The 20,703-nt window shown below is 43.5% G+C and overlaps 1 protein-coding gene across 1 annotated transcript in view; it reads left to right on the forward strand.

The window, feature by feature from the left end:
• The first annotated feature begins 10,179 nt into the window (after positions 1 to 10,179).
• Positions 10,180 to 20,703, forward strand: part of ABL2 (ABL proto-oncogene 2, non-receptor tyrosine kinase) — a 51,543-nt gene continuing 41,019 nt past the window's right edge. Inside the window, exon 1 of the mRNA XM_074832978.1 lies at positions 10,180 to 10,373. Coding sequence (XP_074689079.1) covers positions 10,193 to 10,373 — 181 coding nt within the window. The 5' untranslated portion in view covers positions 10,180 to 10,192. The remainder of the gene's footprint in view (positions 10,374 to 20,703) is intronic.

The following is a 20,703-nucleotide window of genomic DNA, read 5'->3' on the forward strand; positions in this document are numbered from 1 at the left end:
GAGGGCAGTGGCTTCCAACCTTCCTGCCTTGGAAAGAAGTTTTGGGTGGTGGTAAGGGAGAACACTGTAGAGGCCAGGAGCATAAACAAAGCAGAAAGAAAGAAAATCCAGATTTCTGTCTAGTCTCCCAAAAGAATCGGACTGAAACTTGGCACCTTTGGCCTTAGCAACAAGTAGAGCAGTAAAGAATGTACAGACTTGGTACAATGCAGTGCTTATTGAACGAGATGACAAGCATGAAGGAACGCTTCCAAACCCCTGAATTCAGATAGATCTATGTCACAGCTGAGTCTCTGGCACCTCTCAACAGCATTTCACTGAAAGTGAAAAAAATAAAAGTCAGAGTTACAAAGCTGAAAAAGGAGCTTTTGCTATCAACTGAGGACCAGCAAAAATGGGAGGTTATAATGGAACTACACTGGGAGGTGAAGCAATCTGCAGGGTTTGCTGCAGTTGATCTGCATTGGGCTGAGTTGATGTGGTTACAAAAACATCTTTGTGCTCAGCACTATTCCGTTGTTGGCCTAGTGCCTTGAGGCTTACATGCTTTGGAAATACGGATGAGGAGATGAAAACTTGAGCTTGTTTAAAGGATTTAAATCTGAAGATGGCAGGCCCAGGAGAGGGATTCTGAGTTCAGGCATGTAGGTCATGCAAGAGAGGCCTTGTCTTCACTAGCAAGTTAATATGAAGTATAGTAAGAGTGTTCCTGTTAGTTCAACCCTTGCCCACACAAAAAAATTCCCTCATTGCATAAAGTGGCTGGAGAAACATGAATTGACAAACCAACCAGAAAACAGGGTAAACCTTGAGTGAATTCCCTTCATTCTTTACCACTGCCATTTCTCTACAGGACCCATGTTAGCACCATCTAAACAACCAGCAATGCTCACTCCCTGCAGTTTTTCCACTTGTGCTTTCCTCACCGACTGTTTGCTCCTTGCTTCCTGCTTGTGAGTTTATTTACCCAGTTGTAAAAGGCTTCCAGTGCCCATAACAACCAACACCCATCTTCAGTGCAGAAGTCTTTATTATTTTGAAAATGTGTCTAACAAGACCCCATTTTTCCGTTGCCTCCTGATCAGGCACCAAGTTATGGGAGAATCACTGGCGTGATGCTACTGTAGTCTATGATTTTAAGAGGAAAGATCCAGGCTGAAAGCTTTCTGGTGGCGTTCCAAATAAGCTGTCATGAGGAGAGAATCCAACACGCAAGACCTCAGCGCTGAGGGAAAATCAGACGGTTTCATCTACTCAGAGGAAAAGTGTAGAACTATAAATGCTAACTCAGTAACTCCCCAGGAATGAACATGTGCCATGCTGAGATTGAATGCATCATTAGCAAATCCCTGGGGCCGGATGTCTATTTCAGACTGTGCAGTATAACAGCTCCAGGGAACATACAAACAGAGGATGCTGATAATTTCACAGTTTCTGCTTCCCTGTGAGGCAGAAAATAGAAGTGCTCTGTAGCTCTTTCCCAGGAACACAGAAGTAATGTTTTCCAGAGCCATCAAAAGCAGAGGAAGATAGGTGTGTTTGCTGCAAAGTGGGAGAAAGGAAAACAGAACAATCTGCTGCTATGGCTGTTAAAGGAGTCTCTTGGCTGATCAGTCAAGCTTTGTGGACTGAAGCTGTAGAACTGGTCCCTTGCAGAAGAGACGTTGGGAAGGGATATGAAGTTGGCTCAGGTAGACGGAAATCTCAAACGCACGTACAGTCCATAGTGGATTCGTACCATACCAACGTCTCCCCTAGCAGTGCAGATTATTAATGCACCTAGTATGTCTGCCCTTTATCACAAGCAACCCATGGGAAAAACTTCCAAGACAGATGACTCAAGGTAATTTTGTAGTGTGACTGCATCCTAAGAAAGAGTAGACAAAAAGGGAAAGGCAGACAGCCAGGCGGTCTCTAGCACACTGAGGTCAAATTCCCCTTTCTGTCACTCTCGGGTATGAGAAAGTGGAGGACGACACAGCGAGGTAACAGACATACACCCGTGTCTGCTGGCAGAGACGGACAAGGCACCAGGCAGACTTAAACACACGCTCGTGTGAGCACAACGATATAATCTCTGACTATCAGAAAGAAGATGCCCGGGTTTCACTCCTAAATGTCTCAACTTCTCTGCATAGTTCAGATTGCACAGTAAATGCCTCAGCTATATGAAATGTGCTGCTGGCTCTGGGGAGGTATTATTTCAGGTTGGCTGCAGCTGGGAGTACGTAGCATGACTTCAGGCCTCATTAGATGCACACTTGACAAGTTTTCTGCACAAACATAAAGGGAAGAAAGGTTTTCTTAAGAAAACAAGGCTCATACAGTTGCCCTATGTGTGTGGGGAAGGGAGTGTCTGTCTGTCTGCCCCAGCTGTCTTTTACAGCTTTTACAGTAACTTTCGAACATGTTGGCCAATTTTATGCAAATCAGACAGAGAGACAGAGGTTCCTATGAGTTTTGTGAAAAATTCAGCCTAGTTAGAGGACAGAGTCTTAATTAATGCTCTGAATGAAGGAAACCTGTAGAAGAAGTCAATTTTTATGAGAATTAGAATTTAAGTTGGCAGGGATCACTCGAGCTCATCTAGTCCAGTCTCCTGCTCAAAGCACAGCCAGCTTCAAAGTTAGATGAAGCCGCTCAGGGCCTCATTCTGAAAACCTCCAAGGTGTCAGAGAATCCCCTCTGGACCTCAGCTTCACAAAACAAATGTATCGAGTGCAACAAATTTGGCTCTGCTCATCAAGGAATTAATTTTCCCCTCTTTTAAAGACGGCTTAGAAGTGGCAGCCGATGGTAAAGCCTGCAACAATCCGCACACCAGGCAGTCCACAGGACTCTGCTTATGTTAAATACAGTTAACCAGCAGCTAGTTACATTATTTTGGCATTCTGTGTTAGTTAATGATTACAAGTACAAAGGTCAGACTCAGAGACACAAGGCTTTGTATATCTCATTGTTTGATTTACCAGAAGCTACAAGGGAAAGAGCGCTGCTCTGTATGAGTGGAAACTACAGGCTACGCATCCAGCCTGACAAGCTAATGAGAGCGAGTCATTCATTAACAGAAGACTTGCTGCTAGGCAAACACACACAGCTGGTATGGGAGAAGAATTTGGATGTGAAATGAGACAGTGTAGTTGTTTTTTTATAAGACATTTCCTACTTCAGCAAGTTTACAGTCTAAATAAAGACCACACAAAACACATTAAGAGCCTGATCAGAGGAAGATTTGGGCTTATGTCTTTTCTGAAAGGTTTGTTAATGAGCAGAGAGGCAGAATTTGCAAAGAGAATGGAAATATTTGCATGTTTAACGGAAGAAACAAGGTTTAAATTTAAGTGAGATTTCATTACAAATGTATATGCTGGTCTCTTGGGTACCGGTCTATTCTGTGCACACACACACATACCTACGCATTCACAGAAACATCTTACAAAACCCTGATGCTTTCTCCTGCTTCAGTTGTACAATTACATTTTTCTTTAGAGTAGTTTCACGCTACTGAGCATTTTTTAAAGAAATAACATTAAAGCTGGAAGCTGAAAAGCATGGACATTTAATACTATATAACTGTGAAGAAGGAACACGACGTCTTTCAAAAGATAATCACGATTTTTGCATGATTAAATAAAAATAACAGTATTTTAGACCAAACTTGGACTTCTAGAAGTGATTTAATTATTTAGGACCATTGCACAGAGCTTGACATCATTCATGGCCAGGGCATTTATCAAAGTGGTCCAGAGCAAGGCCATCCTAAATTTATAACACAAAGCACCAGTCCTGCAAGAAGTTGTACCCTCAGGCTTCCTTACGAGATCAAAGACTAAATTCAGAAGTGTGTGCAACTCAAAACAATACCAGGAGTGCAACCACAGAGAGATTAATTATTGTAACAAGGGCAACTTTGGAAGGCAACAGTTTTCAGAATGATTTAGAAAAGGGAAGTGAGGGTGCCGGGAACTCACTGGCTGGCAAAACACTCTGAGCATGAGTGACAGTCTGAGGAGGCAAGAAGATAGAGGTGAAGGAGGTATAAGGGGAAAGTAGCACATGAAGCAAAGAGCATGGAGAGGAAGCACTGCTAAGTCTGGAATCTTAATGGTCTTTTCCAACCTAAATGATTCTATGATTCTAATTCCATCTTATTTTAGCTGCATGTCTTACAGAAACAAGATAAGGTGGGGGTTTTGTTTCTGGCTAATGTAGCCTTTATTTTGTTTTGGACTATCACGGCAGTTATTCTAATTCAAATGCAGTACAGTAGTCATCAGAGGAATCTAAGGTGGGATGAGGTCAGTCTCAGAGGCAGTGATGGTGGTACCGCAGAATAGTAGTGTGCTCTGAAGCATTTGCTATCCCTTATCTCAATGTCAGCTCTCTGGCTACAAACCTCTCAGGGAGAGAAAACAGAAAACATGGGAAGAAAAGCTTCCATCTGCAAACTAGAGAACTCCCTCACGGTCCAATGAGCTAGTAAGATCTCAAATTAGGAACCAAAAAGATTAGGTTCCTAAAAATGAATTAAGGCAACCCAGGAACTCTGGTGGAGAAACACTCCTATTGACCCACCTGCAGACAAATGCCTAAAAGCCTGAATCATCACCAGCCCTGTCGAGGGACCTCATATTACCTCAGCAAATGTACTTTATCAGTGATCACACTGTGCAAGCTGAGTACTAATTTGCAATTCCCAGCAGATGCAGAGACTTGTCATCATTTTTGTTTGGTAGAGGCAACATTTTCCATGGAAAAAGGCAAACAAACAACATTCTTAATGTCCTTATTAGCATACCCTTCTACAACCTTTCGTGCCTTAAACTGATGTTTGGGAAGGGTGGTGCAGCTGTAGTGCTTGCAGAAATGTATCAGACAGGAAAACAATTAGTGAAGAAGTCCTATAAACTGCTTATTCTGTGTCTCCCCACCTCTGGCTTCACTCTGATGGCGGCTGAGAAAAGGTTACGAGTTATACCATGATGGGTGTAGTTCTTGCAAAACCTCAGCACAGTTAATGTGTTGCTGTTTACAGTTAACAGATACGTACACAAGGACCAGCCACACACTTAAGATCCGTGAGGGTGGTTAGTTACAGAGTATACCTAACACAAAAACAATTGGGACGTCTGAGATGCTGTAGTGAGCTGGCTGTCTCTACACACAGACACACTCATTTTTTCCGCTACAACACCGTACACCCAGGCCCTTTCCTCCCTCCACACAGAGCCCTTTGTTTGCTCACTCTGCCGGTAGGCGTCCGTGTTTAGACTAGTAGTTGGTAGTGTCAGAAGAGTGGTTTGAATGAGGATAACGCTGAAGCAGCACCAAAGAGATAACAAAAGGTTGGTCACACTGTGGAAAGGGCTGAGTTGGGTGGTGGGATGCAGCATTTGGGGGAGGGGGTGTGCGTGGAGTTTTTATTTTAAATATGGTGGAAGAAAGAATCATAAATATGGAAGAAGAAAGTTATTAATAGAGGAAATTTCATCTGTCAAGGGCTGCACATAAACCCTTCTATGCTGTCAGACAAAATCTGTTAGAAAACCACACTTCCCAGAAAGCTTTTATGCTCACAGACTCTCACTGAGCAGGCATGCGAGTACCCCAAGCTATCTTGCATGCACCGTACCTAAATTCTAATTTAAATCATAGTAATGATTTGAAATAACTTTTAAGACAACACTGAAACACTACCTATTGTGCCATGAAAGTACATTTGCAGACAGTACATTTTAAGAGCTGTCAACTGGAGATGAAAGGGTGAGTGCTTGTACATGTTGCACCAAGACACAACATTCTCCTTTGAAATGGCTCAGCACTTACAAGCTTTCAATGCTTATTGCAGAGTGACTAACCTTGTGTCACAAAGCCTTGATCAGAGTTTTAAATCTTTCTTTTCTCTCTTTTTTTTTTTTTTTTTTTTTTTTTTATATGTCTTTCCCCAGAACCCCTCCATTAGGGCTAAGAGGTGGCTGCCTGGTTTTCACCCCGGTGAAGTCGGGGTGTTACGGGATGCTGAGCAGCAATGCCACGGGCCATCTAGTGGACATTACACATTGCCTTTGCAGACATCCCAGGGGAGTTACAGCTGTCCCGAGCTCTGCAACTTGTTCTGGTATGGCAATAAAAGCATAAAAATCCTGACACGTTATGTACATGTATCCCTTACTCTCGAGAACTCTCCAAATGCCTCCATCAGGCCTCTGTTGTTCAAGGCATTTAACAAATACCTTAACTAATACCATATACCAGCCAAATGTTTAACACAAATCTGTTTCTCTGTGTAGCTTTGATACACAGAAGGTATATGAGCTGGAAGAAGAGCAAAGATTACTCCTAGAATTAATTTTCAAGGCACCGACAGAGTACTGCTAGTTAATTTTTCCTAAGTTGCAAACAGAAACTGCCCAGTTGACTCAACGCTTAGGCTCAGGAGTCTCCAATTTGTCCACAGGCTTCTTTTGGCACAGAACCCTTACTTCAGGCAGATGACAGCAGCATGCTCGTGACATGTAATGCAGAGCACATAAAACTGCTCAGCCAGCAATTGTGTGATTGTGTGATTTTTGGAGCACGCTGTGGATGTGGAGCAACGAATCGTCAGTGCTTAGAAGAAGCTTCAAGAAATGGATATACGGTGAATATTTTAAGTCAGCTCAGAAGTGTTTCTAGAAATATCACATTTCTCGTCAGGCACATTACTGTAACCTCAATGCTGCCTTTGTTCCTTGGTCCTTTTTATCCCTTACTCGAACAGCTCATGAGACAGCAGACTGACTGGAAGCCCAAGATTGCCAGGAGGACAGTAACTGTTACTGATGCCTCATTAATGCACGGTGCCAGACCTCTTCAGAAGAAATTACCTTCTGAAAAACAACCTATTCCTGATACTTCATGAGATTGATAACATCACAGCTGATATTAATAGGTAGCATTGATCCAGATTTTACCTCTTCAAAGCACTTTGTGATCTTTGCATGGTTAACAACCATGACACTCTGTGAAGTAAATACTTATTAGCCCCCGTTTTAACAATAAGGAATGGTGCGGCCCAGTATCATCAGTGACTCAGTAGCACAGAGTCATCTTCCAAGTGGGCAGTTTCTTGTTTTTATCCCTATTGCTCTTCTGCCGGGCACTCTAGGGGTCACGAACCAGGGCTCGGCATCCCCTGTTTACATGATACCATACAAACAATGTTGATGAGAGGACCAAGTGGGGTACGGGCTGAGGGTATGGCTTGTTTAGCACAGAACCAGCAACGGCTGGGGCACTGGTTTTGAAGCTTTTTAAACAGGGTACAGCACGATCATAAAATACCATTATACAATAGCAAATGATAACCGTGCTGCAGCCCTCTTCCCCTTGCAACAGGCCTTTTTAGAAAGCCCCTGCCTGACTCCATCCCCAGCTAAGATACTTCCGTGCATCAGACAAGTTCCGTGCAGTCCGACATTAACGTAACCCACAACGAGTTGCTGTATGTGCACAAGCTGCTGGTAAAGAGAATGAGGGATTTCATAAGAACTGAGGAATAAGAACAGTGATTAAACGCAATTCTCCTTAGTGCATTTATGTATAATAGTCTCTTGACACTGGCATCTTCTTTTAAAATGCTAATGGCCTTCCTCTGGATAGTTCTTTAGGATCAGTGAGTAAAAGGCATTAGGAAAGAAAAATAGTATTTCTGTTGATTTTTAAAGAGTGGTTCTATCCTATAAGGGAACTGCAAATGGCATGAGGGAGTTCTATGTTTGTTGTCTCTCTACAGTCTCCAGAGAACATATATTTTGTTTACAAGGCAACCCATTTATAAATGCCAAACCCTGCAAATTCTAGCTGGAATGAGACCAGGAAATATCTCCACTGCTGAGTTTACCCATGTGGGCCAGTTCTGCCTGAGACTGTCCATCCTGCAGAGCCACCCTCTGCTCATATACACATAACCATGCCCATACAAGGTCCCGGACCTGGCAATGCGTACCCCCATGCTACACCCCAGATGTTCCCAGCACTATTTTAAGAACTGTTTTGTTGTGTGTTATTAGCAAGTCTGTCTGTAATTCCCGATCTCCCCAATGTTCTTAGTCCATTAATTTAGCGAGTTAACGCGTTTCTGGCTCCACGTGCTCCTCACTCCCATTTACTCCAGCCTGTGTCAGAGTACACACCAGCCCAGCTGGATGAGCCACCCCTATTTTAGACAGAATTATTATTGCAGCAGGGTGCAGTTTGCATGCAGGTGACAGTATGGATAGCATTTTGGTAGCACCTCATGACCCTGGGAAGGTAGAATACAACCTTAGAATTCTTGTCGCTAGGGACTTCATGCAAGAAAGCTGACTTTCACGTAGCTCAGAGAGGAGCTTCTCCTTGCTTTCCCACCTCAGGACAGCCACAGGTTGCTGTGGCTGCTTGGAAGCTGGCTGGTTCTGAGTGTTACCAAGCCAATTTGTCACTGGCATGTCAGTTCTTGGGGCTGTGGTGAGGGCATCTGAGACGAGCGGCAATGAGCCAGCAGTGTGCCCAGGTGGCCAAGAAGGCCAATGGCATCCTGGCTTGTACCAGCAATAGCGTGGCCAGCAGAGACAGGGAAGTGATCTTGCCCCTGTACTCGGCACTGGTGAAGCCGCATCTCGATTACTGTGTTCAGTTTTGGGCCCCTCACTACAAAAAGGACATTGAATTACTCAAGCGTGTCCAGAGAAGGGCAACGAAGCTGGTGCAGGGTCTGGAGCACAGGTCTGATGGGGAGCGGCTGAGGGAACTGGGGTTGTTTAGTCTGGAGAAGAGGAGGCTGAGGGGAGACCTCATCGCGCTCTACAACTACCTGAAAGGAGGGTGCAGAGAGCTGGGGATGAGCCTCTTTGACCAAGTAATAAGTGATAGGATAAGAGGGAATGGCCTCAAGTTGTGCCAGGGAAGGTTTAGACTGGATATTAGGAAGTATTTCTTTGCAGAACAGGTAGAATGGGCTGCCCAGGGAGGTGGTGGAGTCCCCATCCCTGGAGGTGTTTAAGAGTTGGGTTGACCCAGCACTGAGGGACATGGTGTAGTTGGAAACTGTCAATGTTAGGTTAATGGTTGGACTAGATGATCTTCAAGGTCTTTTCCAACCTAGACGATTCTGTGATCCATGATGAAGCAACATTGCCAAAGCATTGCTGAAACAGTAGCTAGCACGGAGAGCAAAGAACTTCCAAGCAGCTATGTCCTCTAAACTGCAACAAGCACCATTATCTTTCTGGATGAAACCTCCTCCCTTCTGCTTTGAATTGGCGAGCCTTATGCTAATATTACAGAAGCTGAAAGAAGACAGTTTACCAATTAGTTACAGAATAGAGTGTACGTTCAGCCACCCGATGACAAGACGCTGCTGCCAACCACGCCTGGCCACCAACGTGCCTGACGTTATTCACACAGCAATGCCTTCCTCTTCCTCCACACCCTTGGCCAGGAGAGCAGGTCCCGGCCGGAGTCCGGCGAGTTTGCCTGGGGCCTGGTGAGCCATGGAGGAGGAGGAGGAGGAGGAGGAGGAGGAGGAGATGCACTGGGCCTGGGACAGGCTCCCTGCCGCTCCCTTCTGCAGCCGGGTACACCGCCCTGGCTTCACACCTCAAGCCTGCTTGGGTTCGTAGGCGAACCAGCCTGGCTTTAGTCTCCAGGGAACGCGCGTTCATGGGGCCAGGGGTCAGCTTCGCCACGAGTGGGGCAGCCTCGGGGCCGTGGCCTTCAGCCCGGTCACCCGTGCCTGGCCTCAAATCGTGGCCAAGATGGGAGGACCCTCCGAGGGCGCAATCCGGCAAGTAAAGCGGCGTCTCGCTGCTCAGCCCCTGTCCGTGCACGCTCCCCGGCCGCCTGCCCCCGCCACGGCCGCGCCGCGTGTGCCCGTGGGTGCGCGGCCGTGCGTGGCGGGGGCGGCCTCCCTCGGCGGACCGGAGGTGGCTGCGGGAGCCGCTCTGTCCCCGCTCTCCCGGCGCTCTGTGGTTTAAGATGGCGGCGGGGGCTGAGGGGGCGAGTCCGTGAGTCCCAGGCCGGAGCGCCGCGGGGGCCGGCGAGGCGGGCGGGAGCCGCCGGGCCGGGCCGGGCCGCGCCGCGCCGGGGGGAGGAGCGGGAGGCCGCCCGCCGGGCCGGGCCGGGGAGCGGCGGCGGCGGCATGTGAGCGCGGGTGGCGGCCGGGAGCGCGGCGATGGGGCAGCAGGTGGGCCGCGTCGGGGAGCCGGGCGCCGGGCTCCAGCACCAGCCGCCGCCTCAGCAGCAGCAGCAGCCGCGGGGACTGCGGGGGAGCAGCGCGGCCAGGCCAGCGGGCCGCCGGCGGGAGGCGGCCGGGCGCACCGCCGAGGGAGGCTTCAATATCTTCACCCAGCACGGTGAGGGGCCGGGGGCCGCGCCGGCGGGCGGGAGGGGCCGAGGGGGAGCTCTCGCCCCTCGCCAGAGGGTCGGGTGAGGGGCTCGGGGGAAAGGGACCGGATCGCCCTTCCTCCCCTCCCTCTTTTGTTGTTGTTGGTTTAACTGGGGGAGGGGAGAGTTGCCGGGGTGAGGAGAGGCGAGGCGAGGCGAGGCGCCTCTTGCAGGCGGGGAGAGCGGGGCAGTCCCTGCCCACGCCGCTGCCACGTCCCGGGGGAGGCTTTCCTCGGCCCGGCCCGGAGCCTGGCGGCGAGCTCGGGGCCGGAGGAACTTCCCCCGGCGCTGGGGACGGGGACTGCCCGCCGGCCACCGCAGGAGCGACCCGGCACCGCCGGGAATCAAAACTTGCGGTACTTGGTAGCTGTCACCGCAGCGGTTCCTAGCCCTGGGTTTGTTTACAAGGGTAAACGTTACATGTGCTTTGTCTTTCTGTTTACTGAGGCACTTATAACTTGCCATTCTAGATCTGTAAGTCTCTGTTGTTATATAGCTCCTGCAGAGCAAACGATTTTGTTTTGACTGGGGTGTTACAGCTGCCATCTGACTCTCAGTTGAAGTTTTTGCCTGTCCACTTCTTTTCTTCTGCTGTAAACTGATACCGGAAATGTTTAATGCGACGTGGTTAGTTTCTCTAATCTCTTTTAGGAGGACCCCGCAACTTCAAGTCTCCCATTTTAACTATGCTTTTTTTATTACATCTATTTGGCAACATCTTAATATAATGCATGATGGTATGGTCAACTGAAACCTGTCTGCCTTGGCGAGCATGTTGAGAAGAGATGCGCGGATGCACCTCTAATCCTAAAGAAGTAAATCTGCTATGGAGAGCTTGGCTGGTTTGGCTTTAGGTGGAGAGAGATGTCAGTGTTTATAGAGCAAGGCTGCTTCTGACAATACGTATTTTCTTTTGCTCAATAGAATGAGCATAGGCAAAAGATTAAGGAACATGCAACCAGCAGTCTAAATGTAAATATCATCTGCTGTGACTGCTGACATGTAAGTATCTATCAAAACAAGAGCGCAGCACTAAATCTGGTTCTTAAAATCTCAGTGTTATCACAGCTTTTGAGTTCAGGGAGCAGTATCAACTTTAAAACCAAAACAGAACTCTGCTTGCTGAAACGCCTGACCTGCTATTACTACAATTAAACCTAAGGATTACGATTTTATTGCACCTTTCAGCCGTAGTATCATCAACTTCATGTTTTACTGTCATCTTTGTATTTTTGTACTTTAAAACGCACGTTGGCAGAAGAATTACTATAAAATAGACTAATACTGTAAATTCACAATGTTAGGAGCAGATCTCGGAAGTTTTGCACATACCCTGCTTTTTTCAGTACTCTGAAGTCGAAGTCTTTAGCAGCAGAGCAGAATTGCTGCATAGACTGCTAAATGTGACTTAGCAGGCAGGAGCACTCCTGCTAATGACAAACTGTCTGTCGTCTTCTGTTTTGGTACCAAGATGACTATTTGGTTCTTGCTCTCGCAAGGCAAGGACAGAAAGGACGTTTGTGGGAAGTACAGTACAGCACATGGGGATGTGTAATTGCTTCAGAATAACACAGTTCAGACTGACTCAAGCACATCATTTATTGCTGCATGTTTCAGTAGTAATTTAGTACAGCATCCTGAACAAATCCTTCTAGCTCCACCCTACTAAATTTTAAAGGTAGACGGTAGAGAGAATAATTTACATGTAGTGGCAGGGAAATGGAGAGAGAAGAAGCTTTCTTAAGTGTGCATGCACACCAAATAGACAAATTACATGCTCTGCCAGCCCATCTACTTGTCTTCCCTAGAACTAGAAACAAGAATGAACCTGAAAAGCCAACACGTTCTGAACAAAACTGTTCAGTGGCATATAAAAAGAACGTTTCTCTGTGATAACAGTGATTGTATCTTTTAAAATAATTAGTATTTATATTGCTTGGGTTATCCACTTCAGCAGTAAGGTAATGGATATAATTTTACTTGTTTTTTTGTTGCTTCTGTTATTTTTTTGTGGACTGTAAAGAGACTATCTCTTGAAAATAAGATACAGTTTTTTATTCTGTTAGATTATGTAAAAGGGGTGGGGTTTTATGGCAATCCAGTTTTTGAGAGTTTCAGGGCAGACTTCAAACTCCTATCCCATCTCGGTGAATACCTCAGCCATGTTAAATTGTTCCCTGATTCCATGCTTATTTTACTCAAAATGAGTGAACAACTCACTGTTAATAACCTGTACGAAATGCTAGTCAAAGTTGGGTACCTATTTAAATACTTGTCATGGGCAATAACCAAAGATTTTTGTCGTGTTCCTGAATCTGGAGTTCAGTTCCTTTCTCAGATAAATTGTTTTCTTCTGACCCTGACTCCCCTTGTCTGAGAGAATTTTTTTCTGTCAACTTCTATTCTTATTTTTCATTTACTGACCTCGTTCTTCTGCTTTACTTAACCTGGTTTTCTGCTAGTTTTAAGTGCTATGCTTCTTTTGGTGAGATGCTGTTGTTGCTGGTGATATTACTTTTCCAGTAATTTCTTTCTGAACCTGAACCTTCCATCCTGTCTCTAGGACATGTATTCATGGTGTATGAAAAGTGATGGAAAAAGCACAGGATCATGGGCTAGCATTCCTGGGCCAGTGACTAAACCAACCAGTCTAAGGATGAGCTTGGATTATCTACCTGCTTTGGCTTTCTTTGATACATTCATTGGTGTGAGGAAGACAACCTCTTTGCCTGTGCTAGACCTTTGCAGGTATAAGTTCCTGCCTTAGCTCATGTTGGCAGATTTCATACTCTGCTGTGTCAGGAGTGATGTAAACCTTACTAAGTATCTTGCCAAAGTTCATTTTGAGGGATTGCTTCTTCTGGATTGTTTATGAAAAGGATGGAAGTAATTCAGTCTCAGACCCATTTTGCTACAGGATTTTGAAGAACAGCTTGTGTCAAATCAGTAAAGTGTAAAATCTCTTATGCTGGGCTACCAAAAACCTGAGATGAGCATTTTTATACAACTAATTTGAAGTGTAGTTGTCCTTGAAAAATTGAGAGACTGAGTTGAACCAGTCTGACCCAGTCTGACCATAACTGCTGTGTTATGGTTGTGTGGGAGAAGCACTGCAGGTATACAGGCACTACCTACTTCAGGGTGTATTTTTGAAAGAAGGAAGGAGTTTGAAGATGTTTTCTGTTCTATGGAAAGAACAGAGAAATCTGTATTGTGGCACTCCACTATTCTGTCCTGAGAACAGACACCTAGAGTCCTGGGGGTTTCAACTCACCATAGTGTTGAATTCTGTGTGCACTGCTATGAAGTTGAGCAGAAAAATCTTATGCAAGCTGCTACGCTGGTGTGATTTGTTAGCTGTGGAGCAGAGTTCTCCAAGATGCAAAAGACAGTCACGGATTTTGCAGCCTTTTGCAATTAGCCCTTCAAAGCGCCCCTTTGCAAGCGTTCCTACCATATAATCTGTGACTTATAAAAGCATTGGATCATCAAGCATGTTGGTTGCTAGTAATGTACTAGAAAGGAGGAGTGTAAACAGAAGGATTATTCAAACACTAGTGTTGCCATGTACGCTGCATCAGAATTAACTAGTACCACGAGGAACAGCTCCTCAAGAGGGAAAAGCTGTAGCGAACACTAGTCACGACCAAATTCTTAGAGTTCAGTGCAACCAGAAAAGAAAAGAAGTACTTGGTGCCATTACAGGATGAGCTTGCTTTCCTTTTCAGAGAAGAAATAGGGGAGACAACAGGGAAGTAGGTTATCTCCTTACCCTTTCAGTAGTTTGTGTGAGGGAAGGGGTACAACTGATGACAACCAACAACTTCCAAGTTGCACGGGCTCCACTTGGCCCCTCGTATGAGCTTTGAACAGTGACATGCTCTAATTTTCTTTCTGAAGAGCAGTGATAACTGCCTACTGTACCAAGATAGTCTTTGGAATGGTGTTAGCATGCTTTTCATCTCCGAAAAGACTTGCTGAGTGTTGTAGAAAACGTACTGCAGGAAAATCAGATTATTTAAATCCTGGCTGGGAAGCCTTTGCAATACCTGTTTGCAATACTGCTACAGTTGCCTTGGTGATATATTTTGGGGTAGCGGAAGGCTCTGCCACACTTGAGCTTTTGATCCAGCAGGCGCAGGACATTTGTTCCCTGTTTTGTTTTCTAGGGGAGGAGTTTAGCAACCTTCTACTATGTGCATCAAGGTCAGGCAAGATAAGCCTATACTTTTAAAAATAAAATTATCATTAAAGCTCCCCTAAGGCAGTTGGAGTGCTATGCCACATGATAAAAACATTCTAAAATAGGAAGAAGCATAAATAACACTATCCCTTTGAAATTCAGTGAAACTGAAGGGCTGGATGCAGGAAAATGGAAAGGAGGAGAGAAAATAGGGCCAGTTTAACAACTACACTTTGTGGGCCGCTTTAAAATGTTTTTTATTTTTCATCGCAGTGAAATGCAGCAAGCTCGGGCCAGAGCAACTTGCCCGCAGACTTTCCTGTCAGTAAATGCCCTGTACAGATCGAATATAATCACTGTATTCAGTGCATGACTCTTTGTACTGTAAATCAGAAATCTTGTGGGACCATAATGTATAAATAACTATTAACTAATTATTTGGGGAATAAAGGGTAGTTCAGCGAAGTGTCTAGAGGAACATCTCCTGTAGAACATGAAATTATAGGCGTGTTCTCTATTGCGTCATTCTCTGTGATATCTAAATTATTCCTGCAGATTCAGCTGCATTCAGTACTAATTTTTATACCTTGTCTTAAGTTGGGATTTTTGCATGCTGTATTTCACAGATGAGAGAACCCTACCTCAGTGAAGGGACGATATAACACAGACTACCAGTCTGTTATAATTCCTGCTGTATGTGTATTTCTTATGTACTTTTCACATGGACAGGGGAACATAGTCTGAAGAAGGTAAGACTGAAATGAAGTTACTTCAAAAGATGTTAGTCAGAACTAACTTAAAAATCAAATTTCAAAGCCCAGACAGATCTCTGATTTCTCAGTTCTCCACATCTAGCAGATGGTGTGGTACAAGTTGTTCTAGCAATATTTCACAAACTTGCTATTGCTTGCAAGTGCAATGTTTTGCAAAAAAAATTTGTGGGATTTTTTTTTTTGGAAATAGGGACATGGCCAAGTGAACAAATTGGTGGAAAGTGAACGCGTAAGCTGTTGGACACAAAAGCAAATTGTCACATGTGGCTTAAATAATCTTTTTTGATCTAGCAGGACGGACAGCTCACATCATTAGAGTTGGAAGATAGTTGGACTATCTCCTAGAGATGCTGTAGCAGGGTTGGCTTCAGGAATATTTTATGGTAATTACAGATTCTGGGACAGTAGGCTTGGAGTCATGTTTTCACTGGTTTTCAGGAGAAGTGACCTGTTCAGTGACCCACTTCAGCATACGTCATGTTTGTGCTTAAAGCAAGCCAGTCCTTGCTGAAGTCAAATCATACTTTTTTTATACTTTGTTTTATAGATAAAGCTAAATGATCGTTAGCGTGATTTATTCTAGCCCGTTTCTCTTCGTTGTCACAACTTAATGTTTCCAGTATACTTATTATCTCTAAACTGTCTTCCAAATAGTGCTGACAGCTGACTAGTTCACACTCATAAGAAACTATGTTAAAATTCAACTAATATAAAACAAGAAACAGCAGTTTATACTTATTACAGTAAGGATGTGTATGAAAGTAACAAAGTTAGGTTTCGTTTAGTGAGTTGCCGAGTTCATTTTCACCTGTTGCATTTCAGAAGGTCAAGGATGGATGACCACAGACTGAAGCCTCACCTACATTATAACTGTTTCAGGATCTGATATCCTAAACCACTGCTTGCCAGACGGTCAGTAGTTCTTTCAACAGCATGTAATTAGGTATGATGCAAAGCTGGGTAGCTGTAGTGCGAATGGCCCCTTGACTGGCTTTGCTGGTGAATCTGCAAAGTAGCCATACAGGTTTCTGCATTCAGAAGAGTATTTCCCGGTAAAGAAATATTTGTCATAGTTGTTTGGAGAACCAGCAGTCTCTCTTTTCCTCAACACAGCAGGAAAGCAGCAAGAGCTTGCCCTGAGTGGGGTAACACAGTTGACTTGCTGGGTCTGAAGTAATGGTTCTCTCACCGTTACTGCATCATCCTTGACATTTCTCTGGTTTTGTGGTTATGAAATACTTTATTTTAAAGGCTGATCTTGGTATTATCCATAGAGATTATTCTCTCTAGAATAAGTGACTGTTACAAAACCATTGAGGCTTCCTGTTGGTAACACTGTAAACCACAACAACAAACCTTAGTTATATTACCCATATCTGCTTAGGAAGTCGCATGTGCTTTGTGGGCTTTCTGTAAAGATGTGTGCATCTCCCTGTACCATCGCTTATCTGCAGCTGTGTATAAATTAACTTTGTAATAGGTGACTTTCAGTATCAGCTAAATCGGCACAGGAATTTCATGAAACAGTCCAAAAATAACTTTGCCTTTTTTGAGAGGGAGGCAAAGATGCACAGAAATACTTCACTAAGAATTGAATTGGTTTTATTTCAATCTTTCTAGTGATCTTTAAAGGCCATTTAAATATATTTCTTTTAAGACTGAACTTTCTTCTCCTGTCCTTCCCTCCCAAATGTTGTCCTTGGGATCTTAATCTTACTGTGATACTTCCATTAAAAATAATTACATGTGTTAATAAACTTCAAACTTCACTTATGTTGATTTGAAAGTATTCTATGACAATAGTGATCTGAGAATTGGGACTACAATTATGTAAGAAAAGAGCTCTTCAATGAAGGAAAACTCATTTTCTGTAGGACAGTTCTGCATCCCCTCATCCTTTAATTTGGTAATGTTACTGGTTTTGATTTTGGGCTCTTTCCTGGTTTGTTTGATAGTGGGTTTTTTTTGTTGTTGTCATTGAATACTAAAGTGAAATGGAAGTAGCTGCTTCTTCTTATAAGGTATATATGGCAAAGGCATAGGAACCATCTCCTGGTACTGCTGGGGTCAAATTAGGAATCAGAGGATAGGAGGATGAGAACATTCCGGATTTGTGACTCGGTGCACCTCCCTGTCTACTTCTCCTTCCTTTCTCCTGTGATAATCCCAACAACAAAGCATCAAACGTGTCTCTGCTGTTCCTATTTGTTGTCATCTCAACTAGGATGTGTAGGACGAACAACTGTGGAGATGAGTATCTGCACAAAGACAGATGATGCTGGAAAGGGAAAGGGAAATAAGGGGAAAAGGGTAAAAGATGATCTCACAGCTTCTCCCTGTTAGTGCATTTTGGTATACTGGAGATTGTATTTTGACAGTTCAGCTTTGGAGATAACATTTTAAAATACAATCTTGGGTATGTTTAATAATTGTTGAATGAGACAGGTGGGCTTTCTAAACGGATCTATGATAAGTTAGAAATGGTTTACTGACCGATGTCCCTGTAATGAGCTGCATACTGGCTGGGGGGTGTCCCCACATAGAATAGAGTAGACTAAGTTGGAAGGGACCTGCAACAATCATCTAGTCCAACTGCCTGACCAATTCAGGGCTGACATAGCTGATGACTGATACCAGGCACAAAAAGATGAGGAGTTCCGAGCTCATGGAGCACAATCAAATGTTAATTTGTAGGACAGTATGTTTTGGGAAGGAAAAACCCACCAACAAGATTTCTTCCTCCTGTTCCCTTCTTACCAGGGTTAGAATAAAGTACAATTGAATAGTGAATACAGATATACACTTGTGGGTTTTACAGTGAGTTGGTGTAAGATAACCTGCAACAAACATGATTATTGGTAAGTGTGCTCAGCACCATGGCTAATTTTGAAACAGGTGTCAGGCTTGCTTCTGGTTGAAAGAAATTACATTAATATTGGCTATTAATGGTGGTAGTATGTAGCATAGGTCATGAAGTGTTCCTGTTTTTCAGATTCTGTGTTCAATTAGACCCATAATTTTTGGAAAAGTTGACTGTAGAGAGTAGTGTGCCTGTACGGTAGACACACCAAAACATACAGGAATTGCACTTCCTCATCACAATGGCTCCAACATGGCCTAGCCTAGAAGCTTGTTTAAATATTGTCATATCCAGTAGACCAGTATTACCTCCTGCATGTACCCTAAACATCAGGGGTTTAAAAGGTGTTTACAGATCACGGATCTGTTCTCTAGACAAAAACCGAAAACATTTGTACATTCTAATTTTGTAGCCCCTGGATTGTGAAGATAACCCTTCAAATTCAAGCTGGAGTGTAAATTAATATAATGAGGCCTTCCTTAGCTGACAGGGTCGACTTGGTTTCTCAAGATTATTTCAAAGCCTTTGCTGCTCAGGGTTCATTTTGCTAACCAGCAGTGTCACGGAGTTAACAACTGTTCAGTTTTACTGCTGCTATTCAGAAACCTGTGGGAGGCTGTGCAACTGATGAGAATATCAATTTTGTGTTGCTGCTTAGAAAAGCCAAGAGCAGAAGTAGAGACAAGATAGAGCTATACTAGTATCTCTGAAATTTACTTAATAATAGAAGAAAATGGGAAAAAATACTTAGATTAACCTTGAAGGGATTTAAATAATTTTAAAGTGTTATTACCAGTCCAGCAATCTGTCAGAATTTGCCAATTAACAAAACTATGGTGACTGTTTAGCTATAAAAAAAGTCATTTTATGCCGACTTTTAAAAAAATAATACAAGTTACGTCATCTAGGAAGAGTGAAATGGACTCTTCTTAGAGATCTGAATAACCTTGAAGATCTTGAAATACTTGGTGGCATACCTTCCTTCCTCCATCAAGTCACTGTGTGCAGCAGAATTCAAGCTTATACTGGCCTGAGCTGAATTGTGTAAGCATGGACTTACTGCTTGTGTTTAATGCAGTTTTTTCTTAGAACACAGCTTTTAATTTTAAAGCTTTCTTTATGTCCACCATTCACTTCAGTACACGTGAAAGAGAAACAGCATCCTTTGTCTGAGAGCTGATTTGTGGTCCCTTTTCTCCTATAAATTTTTTTCATCCTTTCATCTATAAACTGGCAAATTAAAAAAAAAAATCAGTCTAATAGTTGGCAGCTCTCGGGCTCAGATTTAAGATAGTAAAGTTAAAATAGCAAGTTCTCCAAACTTGAACTTTAAATTGCTGAATGTCCTACATGTGCTCTTTAGAATAATGTTGATAATAGAGTCGAGTCTCAGTAAAGTTACTCTTAGAATGGCACCTTGATCAAAGCATAAAGGCTGTGGTATAGGCAAGACCTTGAACAGATGCTCTGAAAGTTCTCTCTTTGATCACTTTGTGGTGTTATCACTCAATTCTGGTTTGTTTCTGAACCTGCTTTTTTACTGACTGGATTGGCATCAAGTAAGTCACGATGAACTTTATCATTTGCAGCAGTAACATATATAGATAGTGAGAGCCAGCTCACTGCAGGTCCTGGAGAATTCATTGCTTTCTCCTGACTAGGAAGATGAGTGGGGTTTTGGTAGGTTTAGTCTTCTTTTTTTGACGCAGGGAGATGTATGCAGCTTGGGGAGTGATGAACAGTGCTTTTGTAATTGATACCAGTGTGAAACCTGAGCTCTGGCCCAGTTACCCAGTTGAAGCACAGTAGAATATTTTTCCGCTAATCATAAATTGTATGCTTGTTGTTCAGGATAATATTTTGTTGGTTTTCCTTAATTTTGATTTATGGCTTTTTTTTTTTTAATTCCAAGAGTAAACAGAGAAAGCAGAGGTACTTTATCAGATTAAAAAGGCTTTGCCTAGAGAAGATCCATAGAATAAGTAGGAAAATGGTATATAGTGTCCTGTAGTGTTAGTATTTCAAGTTATATTCAGTTTTTTTCATCAGGAGCTCAAAAAATTGTGGATATTAAGGTTTGCAACGTAGCTGTAACGAGCTGATTTTTTGTTAAGAGGAAACCAAGATCCATTTTTTCAGAGTAATCTAATAAATTTGAGTCTGATGTGAACTATAGAAGAACTACTTTTTGTAATTTTTCCTTCAGAGGTGCATTAGCTGGCTTAGGATTGATGTGCAAATCCAGTAGATGCTCAGATGATGATTTGAGTAGCCTGCCATAGCCATCCTGTGAAACAGAAGTCTAGCAAGTTTAATTCTTGCTTTTGTCATAACAGTACTAAATCTGTTTTGTCAGAAAGGTTTTTCATATTCTGGTTTTAGGTCATCATAATTGAATATATTTAACATGCTTAAGTCTGTCAAAGCTAAGCTTGTCTGTAGCCTTGTACAGAAGTTCTAATTCTTTATTTTGATGTGAATAA

This window comes from Strix aluco, chromosome 8 (genome assembly GCF_031877795.1).
Source record: "Strix aluco isolate bStrAlu1 chromosome 8, bStrAlu1.hap1, whole genome shotgun sequence".
Lineage (NCBI taxonomy): Eukaryota > Metazoa > Chordata > Aves > Strigiformes > Strigidae > Strix > Strix aluco.